This window comes from Panthera uncia (assembly GCF_023721935.1).
Source record: "Panthera uncia isolate 11264 chromosome C1 unlocalized genomic scaffold, Puncia_PCG_1.0 HiC_scaffold_4, whole genome shotgun sequence".
Lineage (NCBI taxonomy): Eukaryota > Metazoa > Chordata > Mammalia > Carnivora > Felidae > Panthera > Panthera uncia.
Window position 1 is genome coordinate 37,193,091 of NW_026057585.1, and position 24,010 is coordinate 37,217,100.

Genomic DNA, 24,010 nt, shown 5'->3' on the forward strand with positions numbered 1-24,010 from the left:
AGCACCTGAACTACAAGTTTATAATCAGAGTCATACAGATTTTAGAATTCTATAAGCTGCAGAAGCTGGTTAAAAATATTTATTTTACTGACCCATGCTTAGAAAGATTAAGTAGGTGGGTAGGTAGATGATCCCCTCTCTTTATATCAGATTCCATGTATGTGAAAAGGAGGTAGAAGGGGGGAAGAAGAGAGGAAAAATATACATCTAATGTATACCTCACTCCTTTTACGCTGAAAGGGACTCTCAATTATTAACTTTTCTTACAGAAGACAGAAGACAGGGTGAAAGACTGAAATCCTTTGAGTTCTCATGAAAAGTTCCAAATACAGACTTACATGTACAAAGAGTTAATTTCATTCAACAAATATTTACTTTAATTTTAGTGAAGTAAAGCTTTAATTCAAGCTTTAATTCAACATATATTTACATAAGTTTAAAAATCATGTCCATAGTAAAAAATTAATAATTTGAATTTTAAAAGGATCATTAATACAGATCTTTGTAGAGAATCAATAATCAACTTTATATCAATAAATAAAATTGTATCAATAAATAAGTAAATTTAAAAATAGATAAAAGGGAAAACTTCCAAAAAACAAAAAACTGCCTAAAATAAATGAAAAACTCTATTTATGACCATTAAAAAAATAACTGATAGCTAAATGTATGCTGATTCTTAAAAAACTGCTCCAGAAAATAGAAAAAGAGTACTTTTCAACTCATTTCACGAGACTTATATAATCTTGATGCATAAAACAGCACAGGGAAAGAAATTATAGAATATTCTCACTTATTAACAGGATGCAAAAATATTTAATAAACCATACATATATTTTAAGTGTAACATCCTGAACATACTGAGTTTAACTCAAAAGGGCATTCATTGCAAAATACATTAAAGTAGTTCACCAAATTAAGAAATTAAAGATGAAAAAAATTATTAGCCAAAATAATTCAACAAACTTCAATACCCATTCAATTACTAAAAAAAAAAAACAAAACAAACTTTACAGAAGAGTAAGAATAAAAGAAAAAAATCTTTGCCAAGATAAAGGTTTTGTTATCAGATAAAGCTTATCTTTCCAAACGGACACGCAAAGAATGATGAAAAACTCAAGAAACATTCTTTTTAAAGTCAGGATGATTCCTATTAGGAGTTTTATTTATTAACATTGTACTAAAAGACCTACCTAATGCAGTAATTCAAGAAAAATGTTATAGAGCTTAAGAAAAAAGCAAAATGTTATTATTTACAGAAAATATAATTAACAGCACAGTAATTTTAAGAGAGACTCTATATATGATTGGAAGTAAAAGAATTTAGCAAGGGTGCAGTCAGCAAAATCAAATGTGATCCTGTACAACAAACAATAAACAATTACAATATGCAATTTTTAAAAAGGTACTATTTTTTAAAGTTTATTTATTTATTTTGAGGGGGGATGGGAGTGACTGAGGGAGAGGGGAGGGGAGGGAGGGAGAGAGAGAGAAAGACGGGGGGAGAGAGGGAGAGAGGGAGAGAGAGAGAGAGAGAGAGAGAGAGAGAGAGAGAATCCTAAGCAGGTTCTGTCCTGTCAGTGTGGAGCCTGACATGGGGCTCAATCTGAGGAACCATGAGATCATGACCTGAGCCTAAATCAAGAGTGAGACGCTTAACCAAGTGAGCCACCCAGGGGTCCCAAGATACTATTTAAAATAAAAACAAACAGTGTAAGTTATCTAAGAATAAAACTGATTTTAAAAATGCAACATATTAATGGAAAAAATGTAGAACTTTGTTAGAAGAACTAACAAAAAATGGAGAATTATACAAGGTCTTATTTGGGAGACCTCAACAAGTAAATAGATTTGTGATACTTCTTTCAAAATCAATTTACAAAATCAGCCTAATTCTAATGAAAAGTCCAATAATATTTTCCGAGTTTGTGGAATTTGACAACTGACTTTAAAATTCACATGGAAAAGACATGCCAAGAGCAGCTACAGTAATCCTCACGGAGCAGAATTTAAAGAACTTACCAGACATTAGCAGTATTGAAACAAAAACAAAAGGAGCAATGTATAACACACTTCTAACATGCATAGAAATGACAGATATCATTACAAACCACTGGGGAAAAAATGAATTATGAACTAAAAGTACTGAAACAACACATTATCTATATTATCAAAAAAAAAAGGCAACAGAAAACAAAAACCAAATTAGTTTCTTCCCTCATATCATCAACAAAAATAATTTTCAGCTGGATTAGAACATAATTGTAAAAAAAAAGGCACAATTTTGTCATTTCTAAAGTATAAGATCATTTATAAAGTTACAAGTATAACTACATAGCAGGGAAAATTTTTGAGGACACCAAAAAGGAAAGTTTTTTTTCTTAGTTCATTTATTTATTTTGAGAGAGACAGACACACACACACACACACAGAGAGAGAGAGAGAGAGAGAGAGAGAGAGAGAGAGAGGGACAGAGCACAAGCAGAGAAGGGGCAAAGAGAGAGATTCCCAAGCGGGCTCCGGGCTGTCAGTGCAGAGCCTAACACGTGAGTTCATGACCTAAGCTGAAATCAAGAGTTGGATCCTTAACTGACCGATCCACCCAGGTGCCCCAATTAAAGTATTTCTTAAGACAAAAAAGTCCTACCCTAGAAGAACACACTGATAAATCTGACTTCATTATCCTGTAAAATAAAAGATATCATAAACAAAGTAAAAAAGAGAAGGGATGCTAGGAATGTTTTCGAACTATACAGTCTACAAAGAATCGGTGTCCAGAATACATTAGCTACAGAAAAATAAATGTATAGGCAAAACCTGTGGACAACAAATACACAGGAGAGAAAACTAAAATACCCAATAAAGACATTAAGTAATCTGAGAACTGCAAATTAAAACAATAATGTGGTCCATTCAAACCCATTAGAATAACACTTATGTCAATAATGAAGTGTATTTAGCAAAGAGATTGATGAAGAACAATGGTATTAAAGGTGAGAATGTAAACTGGTAAACAATATTAGAAAGCAACTTGGCGGTATTTAATAAAGGAGATGGGCCTGCTTCATCACTCAAAAATTCTATTTCTAGGTGTGTGTCCATATATGTCTAGGAAGGCACATACATATGAGCATGAAGATATACAAAAACCTTCGCGGTTTTCCTTGTTATCAGCCAAAAAGCACAGGCCACTAAAATATCTATCATTGGCAGTCAAATCATTGTGGTGTATTGTTAGATTGAACGAATAAACTAGAGATGCACATATCAACGTGCATAAATATGAAAACTATAACGGCAAGGCAAAATTATACAACTACATCTACAGTGTAAAATCATTAATGTTAAAAGCACAAAAAAGCAACTATTGAACATACATACTTGGAGAGCAAAATTAGAAAAAAAAATGACTAACACCAGCAAACAAATTAAGAATGGTGGTTACACTCATCCGATCAAGAAGGAGGGGATCCAAGGGATTTATATGTTGCCAATAACTAGCTCCCCCAAAATGTGAAGCGAAGATGGTGCAATGCTCAGGTGTGGCTCAGTTGGGTGACTAGAATACAGACAGTTCTGATATTCTCTTAATCTATATATTCTGTGTGCTTGGAATAACATATGCCTTGTTCAACAGGCTTCCTGACAGCCAGGACACTTCATTCATAGGACAGTCTCACTCACAACCAATGGTGTAGACAGGATTTTAATATATTTTTCTGTCTTTGTGGTGTCCAAATTCATTACCAAGTAGTAGCTCCAATGAGAAGAAAGGGGAAGAAAAGAGAAGGTACAGGAAAAACTATGGCCGATGCCGGGAGACCAGCACCATTCTAGGTTCCGTGAGCCTGGATCCCAGGGTACAAACAACACGGTGCCGACTTTGGCAGGGCCAAAACCAAGCCTCAATGGTGACGTGGCTTGAAGGAGTATAAATCTTTGCTGTTGAGAGCTGCTGTGACTTTGGGGTTTTTGTTACTACAATATAAACAAGCCTAAACTGACAGCCATGTTGGCTGCTAAGCCCACTGGGAAAATAAATGATAGGGTATTTTATAATGGATGGATTACGCTGATAACACCCAAACCACCTAATCAGTCATAAGATCTCAAAGAAAGACAACCTAACATGTGCCTCTTTTGCAGGATGCAATGGAAAGGTTCTTGGAGAAAACAAATTAACAAATAAACCTGAACTCATCAAGCCTCTAGATCCAATTATTAGTACATATCAATTATGTAAAATGATATAGTGGGAAGAAATAAGCCAAATCGAGAATGTGGGAAATTTCATAGTACAAATCATCTGCTCAATTTCTTCAAAAAAAGGAAAAAGGTTTAAAGAAAAGATGTAGGGAGAAATGACTCAAGCAATGTATCAAATGTACCACAGGGACTTGTTTGTATCCTGGTCAAAACAAATTAAGCATTAACAAATTTACAAAAACCACATAAATTAGTTTTTTACTTTTTAAGTGTTTATTTATTTTTGAAAGAGAGAGCCAGGAGGGGAGGGGCAGAGAGAGAGGAGGCCGGAGGATCTGAGGTCGGCTCTGCACTGACAGCAGAGAGCCCTCTGCGGGGCTCAAACCCATGAATCATGAGATTGGGACCTAAGCCGAAATCAGATGTTTAACCAACTGAGCCAGGTGACTCCGCAAAATCAAGTAAATTTAAACATCCTTTTGTTATCTTTTGAACCTGTTTATGTTAATTTTTAAAAGTATGGCAATGGCACTGTGTTTTTAATGCATGGGATACATTTTAAAGTATTGAAAGTAATAATAATATGATGTTAAAATTTGCTTTACAATGGTGAGAGTAAGTAATAAGTGAAATAGGGTTAACTAGATGTCGAAGATGGGTGATTTTTTGTCAACATGAAAAAATTCTGCTCCTCTCAAGATATTATTAAGAAAATGAAAAGAAAATCACATACTGAGGGAAAATATTCACAGTATCTATAACCAGCAAAAGACTTGAATAATAGATACATAAGAAATCTTTATAACTCATTATTAAGAAGACAAACAATCCAATTAAAAATAGGCAAAATATATGGACACTTCACAAAAAGATACATGAAATGGTCCATAAGCATGTAAGAGTTGAACAGCTATCAGTAATAAGTAACTTAGCAATTACACAAATGCAAAACAGAACCAATATGAGATGATACTACAAACTACTCATATGGCTAAAATCAAAAGGATTGACAATCCTAAATGTTCATGAGGATGTGGAGTGACTGGAAGTCTCATAGCACTTAGGAGTATGAAACAGTATAAACACGTGGGAAAATGGCAGCTTTATCAGTAACAGCGGAAAAGTAGAAACAACGTAAATGCCTAACAAGTGAATAAATACACAATTAGTGGTGTTTCCTTATAATGGAATACTACTCAGCAAGAAAAATGAAAGATTGCATTATTGATACTCTTACCAACACAGATGAATCTCAAAAACATTGTTCTGTGTAAAAAACGCAAGATCAAAAAGAGTACATACGGCATGATGCCATTCAACTAAAGGTCCAGAAAAGGCAAAGCTAAATTAGTGACAGAAAACAGACCAGCGATCACTGGGGGCTGGGGGTATGAGGAGATCTACTGCAAGAGAATCAAGGGCCCTTCTGAGGTGATGTTGGTCACATGGGTGTGCATTTGTCAAAACTCACCAACTGTACACTTAAAACCACTGCTTGTATTATATAGAAATTATACCTCCAAATTGACTTTAAAAAGCTATAATCAAATATAATTATATGAGATATAATTATACAATTTTTATGAGGTCATGTATTATAAGGGTAAATCACACAATAAAGTTAAACTAAGGATTCAAGGAGAAATCACTAAGGAGTCAAATCAAATTGTCTTAATACCTAAGATATTGTAGCCATGCCCTAAATTTAGTTAAGAGCTTTGGGAAAGTGAGGACATAAAGGAATAATGGGCTATTTTAGTCCTCATGTCTAAAAAGAGAACAAGTCCCAGGAAAAAGGTAAATGCTTTCCTCATGCTAAATCATGGATGGTATTTGCCACCAAATTGTTTGTATTTTAGAAATCAAAAGTACATGTGTACTGCATTCTGTAACAAACTTCACCAACAATGTCTTTTGTTACTTTTTTAAGATTTTTTTTTTTTTTTTTTTAGTTTTTAAAGTAATCTCTACACCCAACATGGGGCTCGAACTCACAACCCCAAGATCAAGAGTCACATGCTCTACTGACTGAGCCAGCCAGGTGCCCTGTCTTTTTTCAGGTAAAAATTTTAAAAAAAGAAAAGAAAAGAAACCAGCATGAAGTGTAATACTTTAGAACTCTTAAAAACAGGCATTAGAAAAAAAAAATTCCTGGACATTTACATTTTCAGACTAGGTCTCAAGCTGCCATCGAATTATCTCAGATATCTAATTAACAATGTGTCCTGTATATATGCTAAGCTGATGAAGTTGATGGGAGCACAGCATATCAGCCTGACCCATCAAATATTTCTGCATACCTGAAAAGGGTGTAAAAGGGAAATTTCAGGTGTCTTTTTTTTTTTTTTAATAGCCATTAGAAGATTTTGAAAACAAATGTAGGTCAAACGTGCCACTTCAAATAATATTTTCTATGATTCATCCTCTAAGATGATCAACTTTACACTTTTTTATCCTTACAGGTATATCACTGGAAAAAGTTGAGAAGAATTGTTCAATGTATATCTTAGGAATCTTATTGGGCTAGCAAATAAATTAACCAAAAATAATGAAAGTTTTGGACAAAACAGACAGCTTTATTCATTCTGTATTACTACTAAGGCTGTGGCAGAGTACCATTTTCCTTATGACCGCTATCCCAGATCACGGCAGGCCAATTTACATACTGTCGCCTCATTTCACCTAATTTGAGGTTACTGAGTTCTTTATCATTCCCAAAGCTCAGAGTACACAAAAACATATGGTTTTAATAACACTTTATTTCTTTCTAAAAATTCAGTTATTTAAAATAAACTTAAACCTTTGACTTTAAATGCAATTATCATAATCTGATTTATACACCTTTATTTTCTGCATTTTAAAATATGAAGTCCCATGATTTAGGCAGGTACAATTAGGCAATAAGATATGGGATCCCACATAGTTTTTTCCAGTATATTGCACCAATGCACTCTTTTAGTGGAAGGAATAGTCTGTGTTCCCTTTTGTTTTTTGTTTGTTTGTTTTTATTTATGCTTGGGAAACTTTTTTGCTTTACTAAGATATTATAAACGTCATCTGAGTTCACCCTCTCTGAATAACCAACAATTCTAAATCATTCAAGCCTATATTAATATAATTTTACTGTACTTACTGAGTTTTTCAAATATCATCAAAAGTGAATTCCTACCTCTCACGGCCAGCATTTAAATGCTAAATTGTGCTTCGAAACTATCTGCAGCTATTTTGCAATCTATGAAGCATGTATATTCTGCATTATGGGAGATGTAGTTCGTTGACCACATTTTCACCTGAAGGCAGTTGTGTTTAGTATAAACATTTGGCTCAAATTCTGTGTGCCTAAAATATCTGACCGGGAGGATACATTCCAGAAAGTAATTTAAATTCATTAGGAACATGTTATATAAAATGGGAAAGCGTTTTCCCCAGTTCCACAGCAAGCACTTTCATTACTTACGCAATCCGTATTCTGGCATTTAAGTACTCTAAACTTCTTTAATGATTTTTCAGTTGGAAAAAAAAAAAACCTACATAAAACCAACTTTTAAAAGATACAGAAAGATTTTGGCTTCTGCATTAATTTTATGAAGTGTGATCAATAAATTGTAATTTGACAAAAGAGAAGTTTGGCTCTGGGAAAAAACAGATTCAGAAGGGAAGCATCATTCTCTTAAACACGTACCTTCTTTTTTTTTTTTTTTTTTTAAATTTTTTTTTTAACGTTTTTTTTTTTTTTTTGGGACAGAGAGAGACAGAGCATGAACGGGGGAGGGGCAGAGAGAGAGGGAGACACAGAATCGGAAACAGGCTCCAGGCTCCGAGCCATCAGCCCAGAGCCTGACGCGGGGCTCGAACTCACGGACCGCGAGATCGTGACCTGGCTGAAGTCGGACGCTTAACCGACTGCGCCACCCAGGCGCCCCAAACACGTACCTTCTAAATCAAAATTAAAGCTGACAATATATTCACTTACCAATATTTTCTGTGGGCATTGAGACCCTGGTTGGTTCTACAAGATTGTCAGCCAGGACAAAGGCGCCTTCTTCCAATGTATCGAGTAACATCGTTGCTGTGTGCGCTTGTTCAGAAGAATTCATGTGTTTCCAGGATTCCAGAGCTTCAGGTCTCAGAAGATTGTCCACTGTGTCGACAATTGCCTGCATCCATTAGAAAACTATCATTAGTTTTGACTGCTTCTAGTATCAAGGTGATTTTCACTCACTGACTAGTGACAATTGTGATATTTATCTGTCATGATGATTTACTCTCATTTCAAGATGGAAGAAGACCTGAACAACATCTACCTGGCCAACTTGAAACATATCTTACCATCTCAAAATGGAGCTGAAGATTAGTAGAACACTATTTGATTTTAATGGGTAAACGTAAAAAGATGGCTCGTTTATACTCATCTAATAGTATCTCAACTGTCGAAGAGAAGTACAACCAACGTCAGCTCTTAACCTGAGGAATTACTCTTACACACATGTCATTCCTACTTATAACCTCAAGATTTAAATGTTCTATATAGAAAACCCTGAGATCTCTAGAATAGCCTGATATTTATGCTTGAAAAGTTAAACCACACTGTATTTTAGAACATGAACTAAAACAGTAATCAAAATAGTGCCTTATACCACTGTCCACTTATTACCTTTGGGAAAAAAACCAAGATGATTTCAAAGTTTATAAATTATCTGTGCGCATTTCACTCTTCCAATTCCCTGTCCAGCTAGAAAACACTTGAGAGTATACCTTAGTTCATAAACAATGATCTGTTTTTAAAAGAATCAAGAGAACAATCCAAATATTTAAAGCCTATACTAGTAATTTTAGGACAACAGAAAAGTAGAATAAGGTCTTCACAACCATCTGAGTTGTAAATGTTCATATTTGTAGATTCAATTTATTACCAACAAAATAACATTAAATAAAAATACAACCCAGTCAGTTAAGCAACTGAAGGCAGGCTTTTGTACTGATAACTACAGTGTACATTGACTATGGCTTGGAGAGCTGAAATCACTAAGTTTATTTACTCTATCCCATTTACCTAGTCATAATATGTCATTAAGGCCATATATAAATTGTTTTGATCTATTGGTAATCACTGAGGGAAAAAAACATACATCGTGCAAAGAACAACAAAAATTGCTACTTTGAGGTACGATATTGGAATAAGCAAGGGGAAAAGTTGTTTGAAGCTACTGTCAGAGTAAGATTAATTAGCTTAATCCATCTTAATATCCTCGTTCTGTCTGCCTTGTGAGCCACCACGACCTTCCTGGCAGGTGGAAGATACTTCCAAGTAGCGTTAAAGGCTTTTTTTCTCTCTCTAATGGGAGATAGAATAGTCAAAATGCTCACAGTGATACTGCTGCAGCCATTAACTAGAGTGGAACAGAAATTGGTCTGCTGAGGCTAGATTCATTAGTCACCAAGAAATACAGACTGGAGCCTCTAATCTAAGTTACAAATGAATCCTCTGTCACCAAGTGGGAACTCACTTCATTTGCATAGTGTAAGTCAGCTTCTGATTTGTAATTTAAGTAGTTTTATTAGTCTTATCTGGGCAGAGAAGCTCATTTGAGAGATACTGAAAATGACACTGGTCAGAAATTAAGGTCACACTGAAACTCACTACGCATACACATAACTCGCTGATGACAAGTTTTTATTAATTTGAAACACTCCGTATTTATTACCATTTGTACTTTTCTAGCGGAATCAAAAATGATCATTAGCCTAATCATATTCCTTAAGTAGTCTCTCCCTGCCAAAGAAAGACGGCTATTCTTTTCCCACTGAGATCTATGTCCTGGGCAACATACCAATTATTACATTTCACACATTAACTAACACCTTAAAGGTGAACTGAAAATTTCAGTATGACAAATTCTATACACTTCAGCAGTTATTTCTTTGCCCCCATTAAACAGGCTAAAAAGGAAATTCAGAATATTACTACCTAAAAACAGACTTTCCCGACACCTTTCCTTTTGTAAAGTTTTCAGATCCAACACTGTCTATTACGAGCTAGTGACAGGCCCTTTTTTTTTTTTTTTTAAAGCTCTTGCAACTACAACTGGTAAGTCATGGCTTTTGAATAACCTCTATTCTACAGAACTACAGGGTTTTTCGTTTTGTTGTCCTATGTATGTGAATTAGTTCTTCAAGGTATGATTTATTAAGGATACGGCCCCCAGAGGAGTAGGATTAGAAAATAACCATCCCCCCAAGAGAAACTTCTAAAATTCACATAATAAAACAAAATGCAATCGGGTATTATTATTTTGATCTATCACACAAAACTAGCGTGGCACACTTCCACTGTCAGCCTCAGCATGCTTCCTATTACTTGGATATACCAGGGAGAAAAATCGGCTGGAGTGAACAAGGATTCTGAGCCAAACAGGGGCTTTCTGTTTCTATTAGCCTGATAAAAACCAACATAGAACATATATTGATAACACTGTCACATTATTTATATTTCATTTCTAGTAACCCATCCCCATATCAACCTGCTTCTAGAAATGACTCCTAAAACTTTCAGGACAAAGCCTTTTTTTTTTTTTATTTAAGAGTACACCACAGAGATAAGAAAGCAGTGACTTTTTCATGCACATACATTATGACTCTACAGTCTTTGATATGATAAACTGCCAAGATTATATCATAGCTGTTTTACTCAAGTTGTTTTTTAATCCACAGAGATGACAACAGGAAACAAAGAGACTGTATGATTACTTTCCAATTCAGAGGATATTTCATTAAAATTCTTGCATGTTTGGATAAATGAAGAAAGAGCAAAAATTATAAAAGTAAATTATTTGCTTATTCTGAGAGTAATATACCTGAGAAAAGCCAACATTTGTACAGCTGATATGGGGCACATTATATAATTATCAAAGACTGAAATACATTGGATCATGCAGCAAGATGAGAAAGCGTGGCAGGTAGCTGAAGGAGGGAGAAAGCAGGGTGACAGCACAGGAGAGATACCTTAAGGTAAGCCCTGCATGTCTTCTCTCGTTTTTGGAGCTTTTTAGTAAAAGAAAAGAAAATCAGAGGTTAGATTTTATCTGTCGAAAATGAGGAAAAAAGAAATCCTCAAAACTTAGGCTTGTGTTCCTGAGCTCAAAGTTTATTATGCACAGCAGTCCTCTGGATTTTTGTGAGTTTACGCTGACTGCCAAAACTGCCCATTTACAGTTTATAGCTGCATTTTATTAAATATACTAATCCAAAGCACTGTGATAAAACTAGAGCCAAAATATGTGGTTAAAAGAAACAAAAATGTCTACTTTTTAACCCTATAAAACCATATTAGCCACGGATTTTGGCTTAATATGAATCCCATAGGCTTATTTTATAGTATGGTTAAAAGAGCTACCAAATTTTTGTCATATTAGGAAAGATTAAGAGCACTAATAACACCATCCTCTTAGAGAGGGAAACCTGTCCTTCTCCCCAAACCTGCAACTGAAAACAGTATTACAGTGGCTAACATTCCTCTATGCGGTACAATTTTGCTGCAACCGTAAGAGTTGCATGTATTAGCGTCCAGAGTGTATGAGGTGTGTAACACATAATCTCTTCAAGTGCAGATAATGCGTTTGGAAGTGGGAGTACTGACCACAATCAGGCAATGTTTGCTACCAACTAAAATCTCCCTCAGAGATTTTAACTTTTTTTTTTTTTTTTTTTGTCATGTTGCTCCTTTCTCAACTCTAATTCTCTCTTGGGAAATTAACCGAATTAGAAATTTTGTTTCTAAGTATATGTCAAGCATGGGGGGCAGGGGTTTGGCAGTCCAACGCTAGAAGAATGAAGAGCTGCCATATAAAATGTCTGACTAAATAACAGGAAATTCCTACCTACCTTGTTATAACTCCGTCCAGCGGAATCCTTTTCACTAGGTTTCAGTTCCTGCAGCTGTGCATCAAGAATGTCCACCAACTGCTCCATCAATCTCACCGAAGAACTCACATCTCCAGCAAACACTGGCCCTTTGGTATGTTTCGCCAGTTCATTGGCAAGACTAGCAGCGTTTTCTCCACTTCTGATCTGAAATGACAATTTATATTATCTCAGTATGACTTCTTGTTCTGTTTGTGGCTTCTTGTTCTTTTCCCGAGTATCTCTGTTGTGGTGAGAGAAATAGTTGCAAATATGTCAAAATCTGCAACTAATTGAGACCAATAACTTTCTCTTCATTTCAGATGATTAAAGGTTCTTAAATCCTCAAGACACAAAAGAAATTCTTAACCAGACCTTGAAAAGAAATGAAAAGAAAAGAAGAAAACCAGAAATCCCTTTTTAAAAAAATCTTTTAGATAGCTCTCTCAATTTCACTACCACCATTTTAAATAGCTGCTTAAAAATCTGATTTATTTATTCCAAAGATCCAGAAATTTAAACCAGAATGTAATCAGCATGATACTGGGAGGTGTTATCTACCACTTGCTTGCATTTCAGAAAGGTAAATGAGGAAGGAGAAACTAAAATGTCACTGCATTACACTGTAATATTAAAGTTACTAATGCCTTTTAAAGTCATTTTTATTTATTCTATTATAATCATCTGTGATATAAAGCACAAACATCTGCTTGCATTCTGTGGATTCAGTTGCAAACTTAATGATATTTGATTTATTAGGCCAATGGACTATTTGTCTTACACACATCAAAAGAAACAGAACAAACTAAATATGAATGAAATTAAGCAAGTATGTATTCATTAAAAAGCTTAACATAGAAAACAGCATGCCCCAAAACATATGTAACTTTGAACAAATAGTTTACAGACAAAACTATGCATAATTTTTTAAATTTTTATACTGAACAAAGAGCAATGAAACTGGTTTTAACATACAAAGCTAAATTATTTATGTTAGACGTTAAAGCCCTTAATCACCAATGTGTATCATATTAAAAGGTTCCAACCAACCTTCTGAGCCAGCTGATTTACCCAGTGTGAGGTACAGTTGCTAAGATCGGGGCCCTTAGGGTTCCATGTTCCAGTGGAAACCATGCAGAGATAGGAGGCAGTTCCTACAACAGATGTAGAAAACAACAGTGAAATTGAAACCATTTTTCTGCAGGCATTCGGGAAATCAGCTAGGATGATACTACTCTGCATGTTAAATTTTGAATAAACGCTAATGGAAGTGGTTGACAATAACTGACAAAAAGTAGGGTATAATGCAGATTGTAAACAGTAAATATAAAGTCAGCATTGAAGTATCAGACATTTACAGCAAACAAACAAAAAGCCCTTGATTTTCTTGGGACTCATCCAAAATGATACTCCTAATGAGAAAGGCAGCTGTAAGAAGCCTCACTGGAGTCCATGGGCAAAAAATGCCACGCTTGACCCAGGTCTTTAAAAGGGAGAGGTAATTCACAGCCTGACCTTCAATAACTTGTGCAGTTTATGAACCGTTAAGTTGTCTACAGATGTTTTGTTACCAAAGTTAACAAAAATAGTAACAGAGGTAGTTATCATCAATGTCTCTCTTTCCTCGAAATCACCTCGGTGTAATTCAGAACCAACTTACTGAATTTAAAAATAGACATTTGGCATTTTACAAGAAATACCTCTTGTTCCCTTGGGACACGGTCGTTCAACCATCATTCCCCTTTGTGTCTGAGGCCACTTTATCCCCCTCGCGTCTAATGCCTCGCAGAATCTCTCTGGCAGGGGAAAAATATTTGTTACAGGAGGAATTTTGGTTGTAGAAACTGCTGGAGGTGGTTTTGTCCCCTTGCTTCCTTCCTGTGATCCGGCTACGGTTGTGCTCATGGGGCCTTTCTGTGAAGCAGTGCTTGTGGTTGGTACTGTGGTTTTGAACAGCTCAGCTGAAGAAGTTATTGTCACAGCTGTGGTAGGCACTATGGAAAAAAGATGAGTATATTAACCTCAAACACACACTTGCACTCACATACAGGCACACACGGGAACGTGTATAGGCACAAACACAACACAAAACCCCTCCCATCCAGTTACCCCAAGTCCAACGAAATGAGAGTTAGTGAGAACGCCAGTAAGGTCGGAGAAAGAATAAATACATTCATTTATGTCAATTTACTCATATCGTTGACTAAGTGATGGTCGTGGAGGCTTTACTATCGGTTTGTCTGTTCGACTCGAATTGTGTTAAGTCTGTATCTCAATGAAATATTTGAGAATACAATTTAAGTATATTTTATGATGCATCATCCAACAGAAACCGAAGGTCGGTTTTAAATAAAGTTGCGGTGTCCACACCAAATATATTATATGTTAAATGAAACAATATGGAAAAATTCTTTTTTATATAAATTCATACCCTATAAATAATCAAAGTATCAATAAAAACCTGACAATTATATATAATTAAGACAACAGAAAATTTAAAGTCACCCGCTCTACATCTTGCAGGAAAATAAATACTGTGACATCTTTCCACCCAGCAGCCATTCTTGCTTGAGAGAATTTTGAGCATGCCTGATTAGATCCAAACAGAAGATGAGCTTGGCATGCTTGTGCTGTGTTAGTAAGGAAACATCTGAGGCTTTGTTAGGCATATTTACATTTGAAAATGTAGGCAGAAAAAGCAACTCTTCTGGTCACAGGTTACAATGCAATCTCTTATCAAGATAACAGGTTAGATCAAATCATGCCTAATTTGAAAACAACCCTACATTATCTTACCGACTTGAACAAGGAGTATAAAAGGAACCACAGTTACACATTTAGAGTATAAACTTAAAAAGAAATTATTTTAAAAGGTTGACTTCTAGCATTACTTTCCAACTGTTAAATCCACCAGGTTAAAAAATAATGGAGCTTAATGTTTCCTTCATTAACTACCATTTAATTAGTTTAAAGAACGAAAATTCTGTCAGTAAAACTTTAATGCTATCATTTAAAATCTATTAGGGGGCGCCTTGGTGGCTCAGCTGGTTAAGCATCCGACTTCGGCTCAGGGCCGGATCTCCGGGTCTGTGAGTTCGAGCCTGGCGTCAGGCTCTGTGCCGACAGCTCAGAGCCTGGAGCTTGCTTCGGATTCTGTGTCTCCCTCTCCCTCTGCCCCTCCCCTGCCTGTGCTCTGTCTCCCTCTCTCTCTCAAAAATAAAAAAAATACATTAAATAAAATCTATTAGGTGATCACACTAAAGTTTTATCAACACTTATAGATTACTGTCTCTTAAAATCTTACATATATGATGCTGTAAATTTCAATGATTTGAGTACAGCAAATTAAAAATAACTATTTTTCAAAAATCTTACAAAAACATTAAGTTATTTTATGCTTTCTCTATAATGTGAGAAACAAACTAGAACTTTAGAACTTAGAAAACAAGTTTATATAATCACTAATATGTTTAATATTTTAAGCTGTGGTCCATAAATAGTTATTTATATAATCCTGCCACTACTGACAGAGTTTCCTAAGTTCACCACAAAAAGTAGTGTGCGTTTGTTTTAGTTCTTTAGCGGTGAGACACCTCTTGTCCGTAAATGCATACTGCACACTTTCTACACCTTTTTTCTTTCTTTCGCAAGAGAAATTTCTTAATCATGTGTTTTATTTCCAGGGCATAATTTATTGACCATATGAGAGATGCCTGTGTACATTAGTCAAACATCATGTCTAGCCAGCCGCTGCAGAAACCTATTCAAACCTGTCTATCTTTTCCTGTAAAGCACTTGCCTGACATCTTGTTAAACCTCTGTAATTTTCTTTTGATTACAATGCAGCCAGGCTTTCAGTGCTTTCTCAATTAACATTTGTCAAAAGCATCACAATCTTTTACAGAAGTGTCAAATGACTGCCTCTGAATCAAATCTTAAAGAGTAGTGGGGAATCGGAGCAAAAGGAAAAGGGCAGAGCAAAATGGTTTAGTGCCACACCGTCTTATGTATCTCTTGACACCGCATTAATTGGTACATATTTAATCACTGAAGTACGAATTAACAATACTGCAATTAGCGATCCGTTACCTAACATCCAGGGAAGATTCATAAAAACTGAGTCAAGGTAGGTAATAAAATGACCTCTGGTAAATGCACAACATTTCATGCAACATTCAATGTGTTTTTGAGAAAAAAATTTCATACATTTTCACCTTCTCTTCATCAAAAGTTTAAAGGGAATCAACACATTCTTCAAAGATAAATCAATGAAATATTGGGACGTTGTGAAAAACGTGAAAGTAAACTTGTATGTGGCAAAATTAAACCCTTCCTAAAGACCATGAGGATCTCTGGAATTTTGCAAGGCTGAAGTTTAGCACCTTCGAGGAAAGCCATTTTTTCTAATGACAAAGCCACAAATGCAGAGGTTGTTTCTAAAAATTAATATTTCTTCCAGAAGTGAAGACAGGTCCCAACAGGGCATCTGATAATGATAAAAGCCTACACTTATTCAGCATTTATGTACCAGATGCTATGCTAATCACCATTCATGGATCATCAGATCTTCTTATTTAATCCTTGCCACAACCCCGTGAAGTAGGCACTATGATTATCTTCCTTTTACAGATGAGAAACTTGAGCCATGGAGAAGGTTAGGCAATTTGTTTAGGGTCACCTGGCTATATTCTTAAATGTTATGATCTTTTCTACATAAAAGATTTTCATAGACTCTCGAAAAGTATGGCACCCCCCCCCCAAAACATTCTGCCCTTATTTTATTTTATTTTTAAAAAAAATTTTTTTTCAACGTTTTTTATTTATTTTTGGGACAGAGAGAGACAGAGCATGAACAGGGGAGGGGCAGAGAGAGAGGGAGACACAGAATCGGAAACAGGCTCCAGGCTCCGAGCCATCAGCCCAGAGCCTGACGCTGGCTCGAACTCACGGACCGCGAGATCGTGACCTGGCTGAAGTCGGACGCTTAACCGACTGCGCCACCCAGGCGCCCCTCTGCCCTTATTTTAGAGCATTTAACTGAGACTTTTCTGTGTAAATCTCTAAAACAAGACAACATGCGGGAAGACAACATAAAATACTAGAGCAACAGATGATAAAAAGTTTCATAATGAAACTGACATGGCAAAAGATTCAAAACTCAAGAATACCCTAAAAATGGTAACAGAAAACACATGGCAACCCACAATAGAATTTTATCTCAAATCTAGTCTGATTTTACAAAGTTCTGTCCCAGAGTTATCAGGGTGTTATGTCAAACACTTAGATGAAATGACTTAGCATTCTGCCTACGCTTATCATTTGAGTATAGAGATGTAGGAACAATGCTAAGAAAGTGCTAATAAACACACTTAAGAACTACCCATGCAAATTTCAACAAGCACATACAGAATGCTTCAATTTACTATGACGGTGTTTACTAACTACAGTGTACTAACAACAGCATCCATTTATGCTACGGGTAGCACTTCCCTCATCCAGGCCCAAGAACCCACTCACTGTTCACTGAATAAACTCCAGTTATTACAGTGAGTCCATGGCCTGGAAAGGCAAAACTGTGTATTCATTAAATTTACTTTTATTCAATGTCTAAAAATAATGATCATCTTTTATGAGCAATCATGATCAGTGGAAAGAGGTTTCAAGAAATATGGATTCTTGAATCTACTTCCTAAATAAATCAACCTATTTCTGTTGATAAAATTTTCTTCTCCTATTATTGAAGTGTCATACTTTAAAATTACTCCAAGACAAATATTCAGGAACTTTCAAAACCCAAGACATCGTGTTTTTTCAATAATATTTGAAATACCAAATTTGCAGACAAAGTAAATATAAAGCAATTCAGATTAAGAAATATAAAAGAGTTTATAAAAAAAGAACTGAAAAAGTTTTTCCTAAGCCCACTCTAGAGAGGGAGAAGGTGAAAAGAAAAACAGACTTAGTTTAGAGAAATGGAGTGAATGAACTATGCAGAGATCACATAAGGTTAAAAATTCAAAGAAAAAAAAAAGATGTATTTGAAACCATGATTAGGGTAAAGAAATAATATACTTGCCCCGTTAGGAATAAAAAGGCTTGGGTTTATAAATGGGGAAAAGTATTGAAGTTAATACACTATGAAACAGTCCACAACAAAAAATGAAAGGAGTGGTAATTCTACCATTTTATATACCAATGTATATACACCTTGGTAACACACATGGTTAAGCAAAGCCAGTACATAAGACTCTGAATTACAGCCAAACCAGTCAATCATTGCTTTATGACAGCTGAAGACCTGAATTCTCTGATTGCTTTGTCCTATCAGTTTTGTGGATCTTGCTTCTTAAAAGCTGACAGTAGCTTATTGATTTGACCTAAATTGATGGGCCAGAATAGTTCTACAAGGCCCCATCTCCATGCATATAGATATCAGCACACATCTTGGATGAGAGAGACAGGAGTCTCTAAAAGCATATGAAGATAAATTATAAGAAAGAAAGAAGAGGATATGGTTCCAACAGCAGCAAGAGAAATTTAGGTCATATAAAACTTTTTCTACCATTAAGGGCTTAATAAGGGGTCAATATGAATTCTCACTTTCCAGGAGTATTTAAGAATGGCTAAATATACTGGATAACAAAACACAGTTGTAGGAACACAACTACCAAATATGCCAAGTTTCTCATTTTCAAAGCAGATAACCACTCTTTCCAAAAATATCTAAATTATCACAGACTTTTTGATCTGAAATGGATCAAATTATTTACCAGAAAATAAGCCACATGTGGAAAACGACATTATTATTCATCTTATATTGTGTGACCAGTGGACAGGGCAATGATTCTTTGTTGAATTGAACCTGTAACTCAATTTATTCACAACCCTTCAGTTGTTGCCTGACTATGAATTTGCATTTCTATAAGTATTTATTTCTTTTTTTCCTAATAGAGGGGTAGAGATTTTTTGCTGCCCAAAACAAATTTAACAGCTGTGAGAGTAATACAGGTTACAAAAAAGATTAACACAAGGATCAATACACAATGTCAAATTTTGTCAATTTCTGAAGTTTGCCTGTAACAAACCTATAGGGTAAAGAAGAAGGATGGTAACTAGACAGTTGAGATACAGGAAACATCCCAAATTACTGGTCCTATGGGAAAAAAGATATGCCTAAATTTAAAAGTAAATGATTCTATATTATCAATAAAGATTTTTATGTCTCAAAGATTTAATTGCTGAAAATTTAACAACAGACATTACCACTGTAATTTTAAGCTAAAAAATTTCAGACATACATGAATTAGAGTAACAATATGCCATTCTTCTCTTTTTAAGCAAAAATTACATATTTTTGGTATACTAGAAAGACTCGAATGAGAATTTCAACTATAAAAAGCTGTGGGTTCTGTTCTTAGGTCCTGACCCTATTAGAATATTTAGAACTCAGTAATAACATATCTTAAAAATATGTATACGTACATGTAATTATGTTTAAGTCTGTGGATGTGTATGTATTGCTTTAACAGAAAAAGATACTAATTTCTTTTCCACCTTGTTGAAGAGACTGATTTAATCATGTCAAAGTTCCAAAGAACTTTCTGGTTCTTAAAATTTTGAAGTAACTCAGTAATTTGAACATTCCAATTAACTAGGTAAATTGAAATATTCAGCTTTAAAACACAAATGCTATTGTTCAAATAGAAAAGACATAATGCAAGCTTTATAGCAATATATGAATCAGTTACTTTATCATGAGTATGAGGTAATCTGGTTTTAATGAAATATTCATTTAATTTACCCTCAAAAATTGTTTTCCACAGAACTGAATATAATTGACAACTAAAATGTATTTCCAAAGGTTTTACATTACTTTCTAAAGTAATGATCCTCCATAAAGTACCTAAAGAGAACACAAATTGAAAACGTTAGCTTATCCATCTTCATAAATCATCACTTGGGATCATTTAATGCTTAGTCTATGTGTGACAGTTGAAGTCACAGAAATATTTACTTAAAACCATCACTAATTTATCAGGAAATAAAAATGTGTGATTCTACTAGGAAGATGTTGGATGACTCCCTTTCCTACCCAGATAGTAGATACCACAACTTCAGAACACTTATGCCTGACATTGTACATCAAACCTGACAATTCTCCTGGGATTTCCTAACACACATTTCCCTTAACCACTGGCGCCAAGAAGTTAAAAGGTCTGCACATAGATTGTAATCAATTCAGAAGTCAGGTAGGAATAGGAAAAGAAAAACAAAAAAAACACAAAGCTAACAGGTTCGTAGCTGGTATTACATTCTTAGCAATGCAAAACAAAACCGACTAATGATGTTACAATTTTTTGAAGTCAACATTTAAATGAAAAAATTCAAAGAAAGAAAATGGGCCAAAATAAGGGTAAAATGTACACACTACGTGCCAACATGAAATACCACGACATCATCCTTTGAGTTTTAACCATGAAAAGGGGAAGAAAATGGACAGGAAAAAAAAAACACAAAAAACCTCTGAGTCTTTTAAAAGTAAGCTATTATAAAGACATGAGCATTAGCAAGCAAACGTTCTTACCTTGGGCAGGATCCGGTGGACCAAACTCCAGAGAATATCGTAAAATGAAGTTATTGTTCCACACGTAGAGTTGGTTATCTCTAGGATTGTAATCCACTGCAGCAATATACTGGTATTGGTTGGGGAAAGGAACATCTACATACTCTCCTCGGTTTAATCGGGTATTGTAAATGTAATCAATTGCATTCTTGCCTGTTTCACTCTCATTGTCTTGATAAACTGACCTGACCACATAGAGGACTCCGCAGATCATAAAAGCATTTGATGCAGCACGTTTGTCATACACAGTCTCCCACGTTGCTTCAAATCGAAGAGTATATGGATTTAGTTGGCTAATAACTATCATTCCATTGTTCTGTTCAGTGGCATAAATGACCCATAAGCCATTTTCATCAACTGCTAGGTCGATATCAGTCTTTCCTCCCCATCTATATGGTGAGGTATCATGATAGTTGGCATAGTTAATTATGGCCTCTCCACTCTTAATTCTAGTCCTCAAGTCAAATTTCACAATATTCCTTGTTCTCTCTTTGTTAAAGAAGACAGCACCATCATATACTACAAATCCAGTACCATCTACTCGATTTGGAAGTTTATATGTTGTTGTTTGGCGACTGTTTTGGAAATCTTCTAAAGAAGCATATTCTATTAAAGTATCGGTACGATAGGGAGTCCAGGGCATGAAATAAATTTTATCTGCAGCCTGAAGAGGGTCCTTGCACCAAGCACCTGCCTTTTGTTCAGCTTCATATATACATGGTGAATCCACAATTGCTTTCAAGGTCCCAGGGCACACAAAAACTAACAGTCACAGAGAAAAGACAACAATTAAGCCAAGTTAAAAAATTAAACAGGCAAACACAAGTTTCAATGATCATAAGTCAAAAGAGAAAAAAATTTGTTTTATTAACATTTGATTTTTTTGTAATTTATACTTAATACAAGTACCACCTTTCCTTCTTCAAGTTACCATAATCAATGTACCAGCATACAAAGTGGCTGGGGTTTGTTTTCGTAAGGGCAAACCTAAGTTTAAGATCATTCACAGCTAAGTTGACAATGTGCACTTTTGCTATGTGTTTGCAAGCTTTTGATTTGGTAATTTATACTTTAAAACTTTTAAGCTTTGTGCATAGCAGTGTACAAAATATTTAGTCCCAGCTTTGTACCCTCCTTCCCCTAGCACACTTGTAAACCCTCAAAAAGCAAAACACCAAAATAAAGCAAATAAAACAAAAACCCAATGTGAAGGCTTATTTAGAACTTTTATAAAGTTAGACTGAAAACAAAGGTTCTTCAATTGAAGAAACGTAAACATTCGGAAAATGTAATTAGGAACAGAGAAAAGTAAATACAAGAAAAGCAGAGATGAAACAACCAGGAGACCCTGGAACCATGGCATGCTATGGAGAGGGTTCTGGAAGCCAAGCAGGATGACACTTTAATAATAAAATATCCAAAGGTGTCAGAAAGAGAGATAAAGGGTGAAAAAGAAACACAGAATGGAGGAGCAGCTCCCCCTGGCCGACTTCAGAATTTTTACCCCATCACCAGATTTAGCAGTCATATAATTTCACTGTAAACAGTCGACTTCTTTATGAGGTGCATTTATGAGATCCTGCTGATTACTTTAATGTCAGGAGTATTGTGGGGAAAGGGAAGGGAGGAGGTAACATCCATAAGGCACATAACAGGGAGCTGGGGTTCAGACTGTATACGTTATTTACCTTTTTGCTCCACTTCTATTTTAAGCATCGGAAGAGAAACAAAAAAAAAAGTGCAAGGAAAAAAGAAAAAAGATTAAAATAAATTGACTATTAGTCTAAGACTGAATTCGTAATAGATGCTAAATATAGGAAGAATAAGAGCTGTACTACTTTGGATAAAGAGAAACACACAACAGGAAAACCTAGCAGGAGAAAGATTCTAAAGTTACATAAAAGAACATGGATCAATCATTTTAGTAGATTAAGGAGGCAATACAAATATGCTGGCATGTTGTTTCACTTAGGGTACCTGAATAAATAATGAAACTCTTCACTAATGCATGGTATATATACTCTTGCCTTTCCAAGTCGCTCAGCATTTTTACCAAGTTTTACTGTATCTATGTATGCTACAGGCACAAATGCATGCAAAGGTATATCATCCCCATCTATCATATTAACTCATTATTAAATTGATAAAAACAGGTAAGCATAACAACAGGAAAATATATTTATAAAAATAACTCAATTGTGGAGCTTAGGTCTGATTTAAAGAATACTGATATGATTATATTTTAACATTCTTTTCTAAGATATTTATGTAAGAAGAAATATATATAATTATGCATCTTAGTACATTTCATTTTTTTATCTTTCATTTCTAGAAAAAATCCATTTTAATTATAAGGAAAAAATGCCTCCTTTTCGGAATAAATAAATCTCTCCTGCTACCCCAATAAGGATTTTTAAGGGTGGGGTAACATAGTACCTTTCCTCCCCATTAAGAATTAGTAAATTTACTTATTTAAATTTTTGTATGTTTTATATTATAAAATTCTTATTAAATTCTCTATATCACATATCTCAAACTTGTAGTATTAAGTCTATTGTTTAAAAAAGTAAGCAAAATACATACAAGGAAAAAGCAAGCAGAGTAGGCAAGGAGAAAAAGGAAGAAAGAATTATGGTTAGCTTATTATGACATCGTCTACCATCATCAATTTACACAGAAAGCAAGCTAGCATGCAGCGACAATCATACCGAGCATTCAAAGCAAATACCTTGACTCCACAGACCCCATAAAAGGTAAATGCTTTCATAAAACAAACCTGATTAGTACAGTTATATGAGAAAAAAAAATCTTCCCTCCAAGAAGTCTAAAGAAACGGATTATACAGTTAGGAAGGTTGCTATGTAAGATTCTTCCTGGTAAATAGAACTGTAATAATAACAACCCATAAAACACTATTTTAGACTGTATGTAGGCCTTGAAGTATGTTGCCTGAATTTCATAAAGTGACCAGATTAATGTCTGTGATTCTCCCTCTTTCCTTATTAAAATGCATTAGGGTGTGCTAATACTCTATCTCCAAATTGATTATTCAAAGATACTGTAGTTGCACATTTCATTAAGATGTCTTAGCTTGATTAATTTTTAAAAATTATAATAATTCATCAAGATTAAATACTGACCTCCTGAGATACCTCAGGGAGAAATATCACACAAATATTTTTGCCATAGGAATAGCGTATAACCTTTTGCATTACGCTACCACCTTCCCATCTGACTTGGTCTACTTAACCACTTTCAGGAAACATACTTGCTCTCTCATGT

General features: G+C 35.0%; 1 protein-coding gene and 1 long non-coding RNA gene across 11 annotated transcripts in view; one reads left to right on the forward strand and one right to left on the reverse strand.

The window, feature by feature from the left end:
* Window positions 1-24,010, reverse strand: part of ADGRL2 (adhesion G protein-coupled receptor L2) — a 189,009-nt gene that overhangs the window by 28,199 nt on the left and 136,800 nt on the right. For 4 of the 8 annotated variants that reach the window (XM_049616922.1, XM_049616925.1, XM_049616920.1 and 1 more), the window contains 6 exons: window positions 20,690-21,490; window positions 13,806-14,099; window positions 13,156-13,259; window positions 12,088-12,273; window positions 11,209-11,247; window positions 8,180-8,363 (listed from right to left, as the gene is read on the reverse strand). In XM_049616922.1, the coding sequence (XP_049472879.1) occupies window positions 8,180-8,363; window positions 11,209-11,247; window positions 12,088-12,273; window positions 13,156-13,259; window positions 13,806-14,099; window positions 20,690-21,490 (1,608 nt within the window). The remainder of the gene's footprint in view (window positions 1-8,179; window positions 8,364-11,208; window positions 11,248-12,087; window positions 12,274-13,155; window positions 13,260-13,805; window positions 14,100-20,689; window positions 21,491-24,010) is intronic. The other 4 variants (XM_049616926.1, XM_049616923.1, XM_049616921.1 and 1 more) reach the window with 1 other exon arrangement.
* Window positions 22,006-24,010, forward strand: part of LOC125912464 (uncharacterized) — a 73,753-nt gene continuing 71,748 nt past the window's right edge. For all 3 annotated transcript variants that reach the window (XR_007454747.1, XR_007454748.1, XR_007454749.1), the window contains exon 1: window positions 22,006-23,481. This is a non-coding gene — a long non-coding RNA (uncharacterized LOC125912464). The remainder of the gene's footprint in view (window positions 23,482-24,010) is intronic.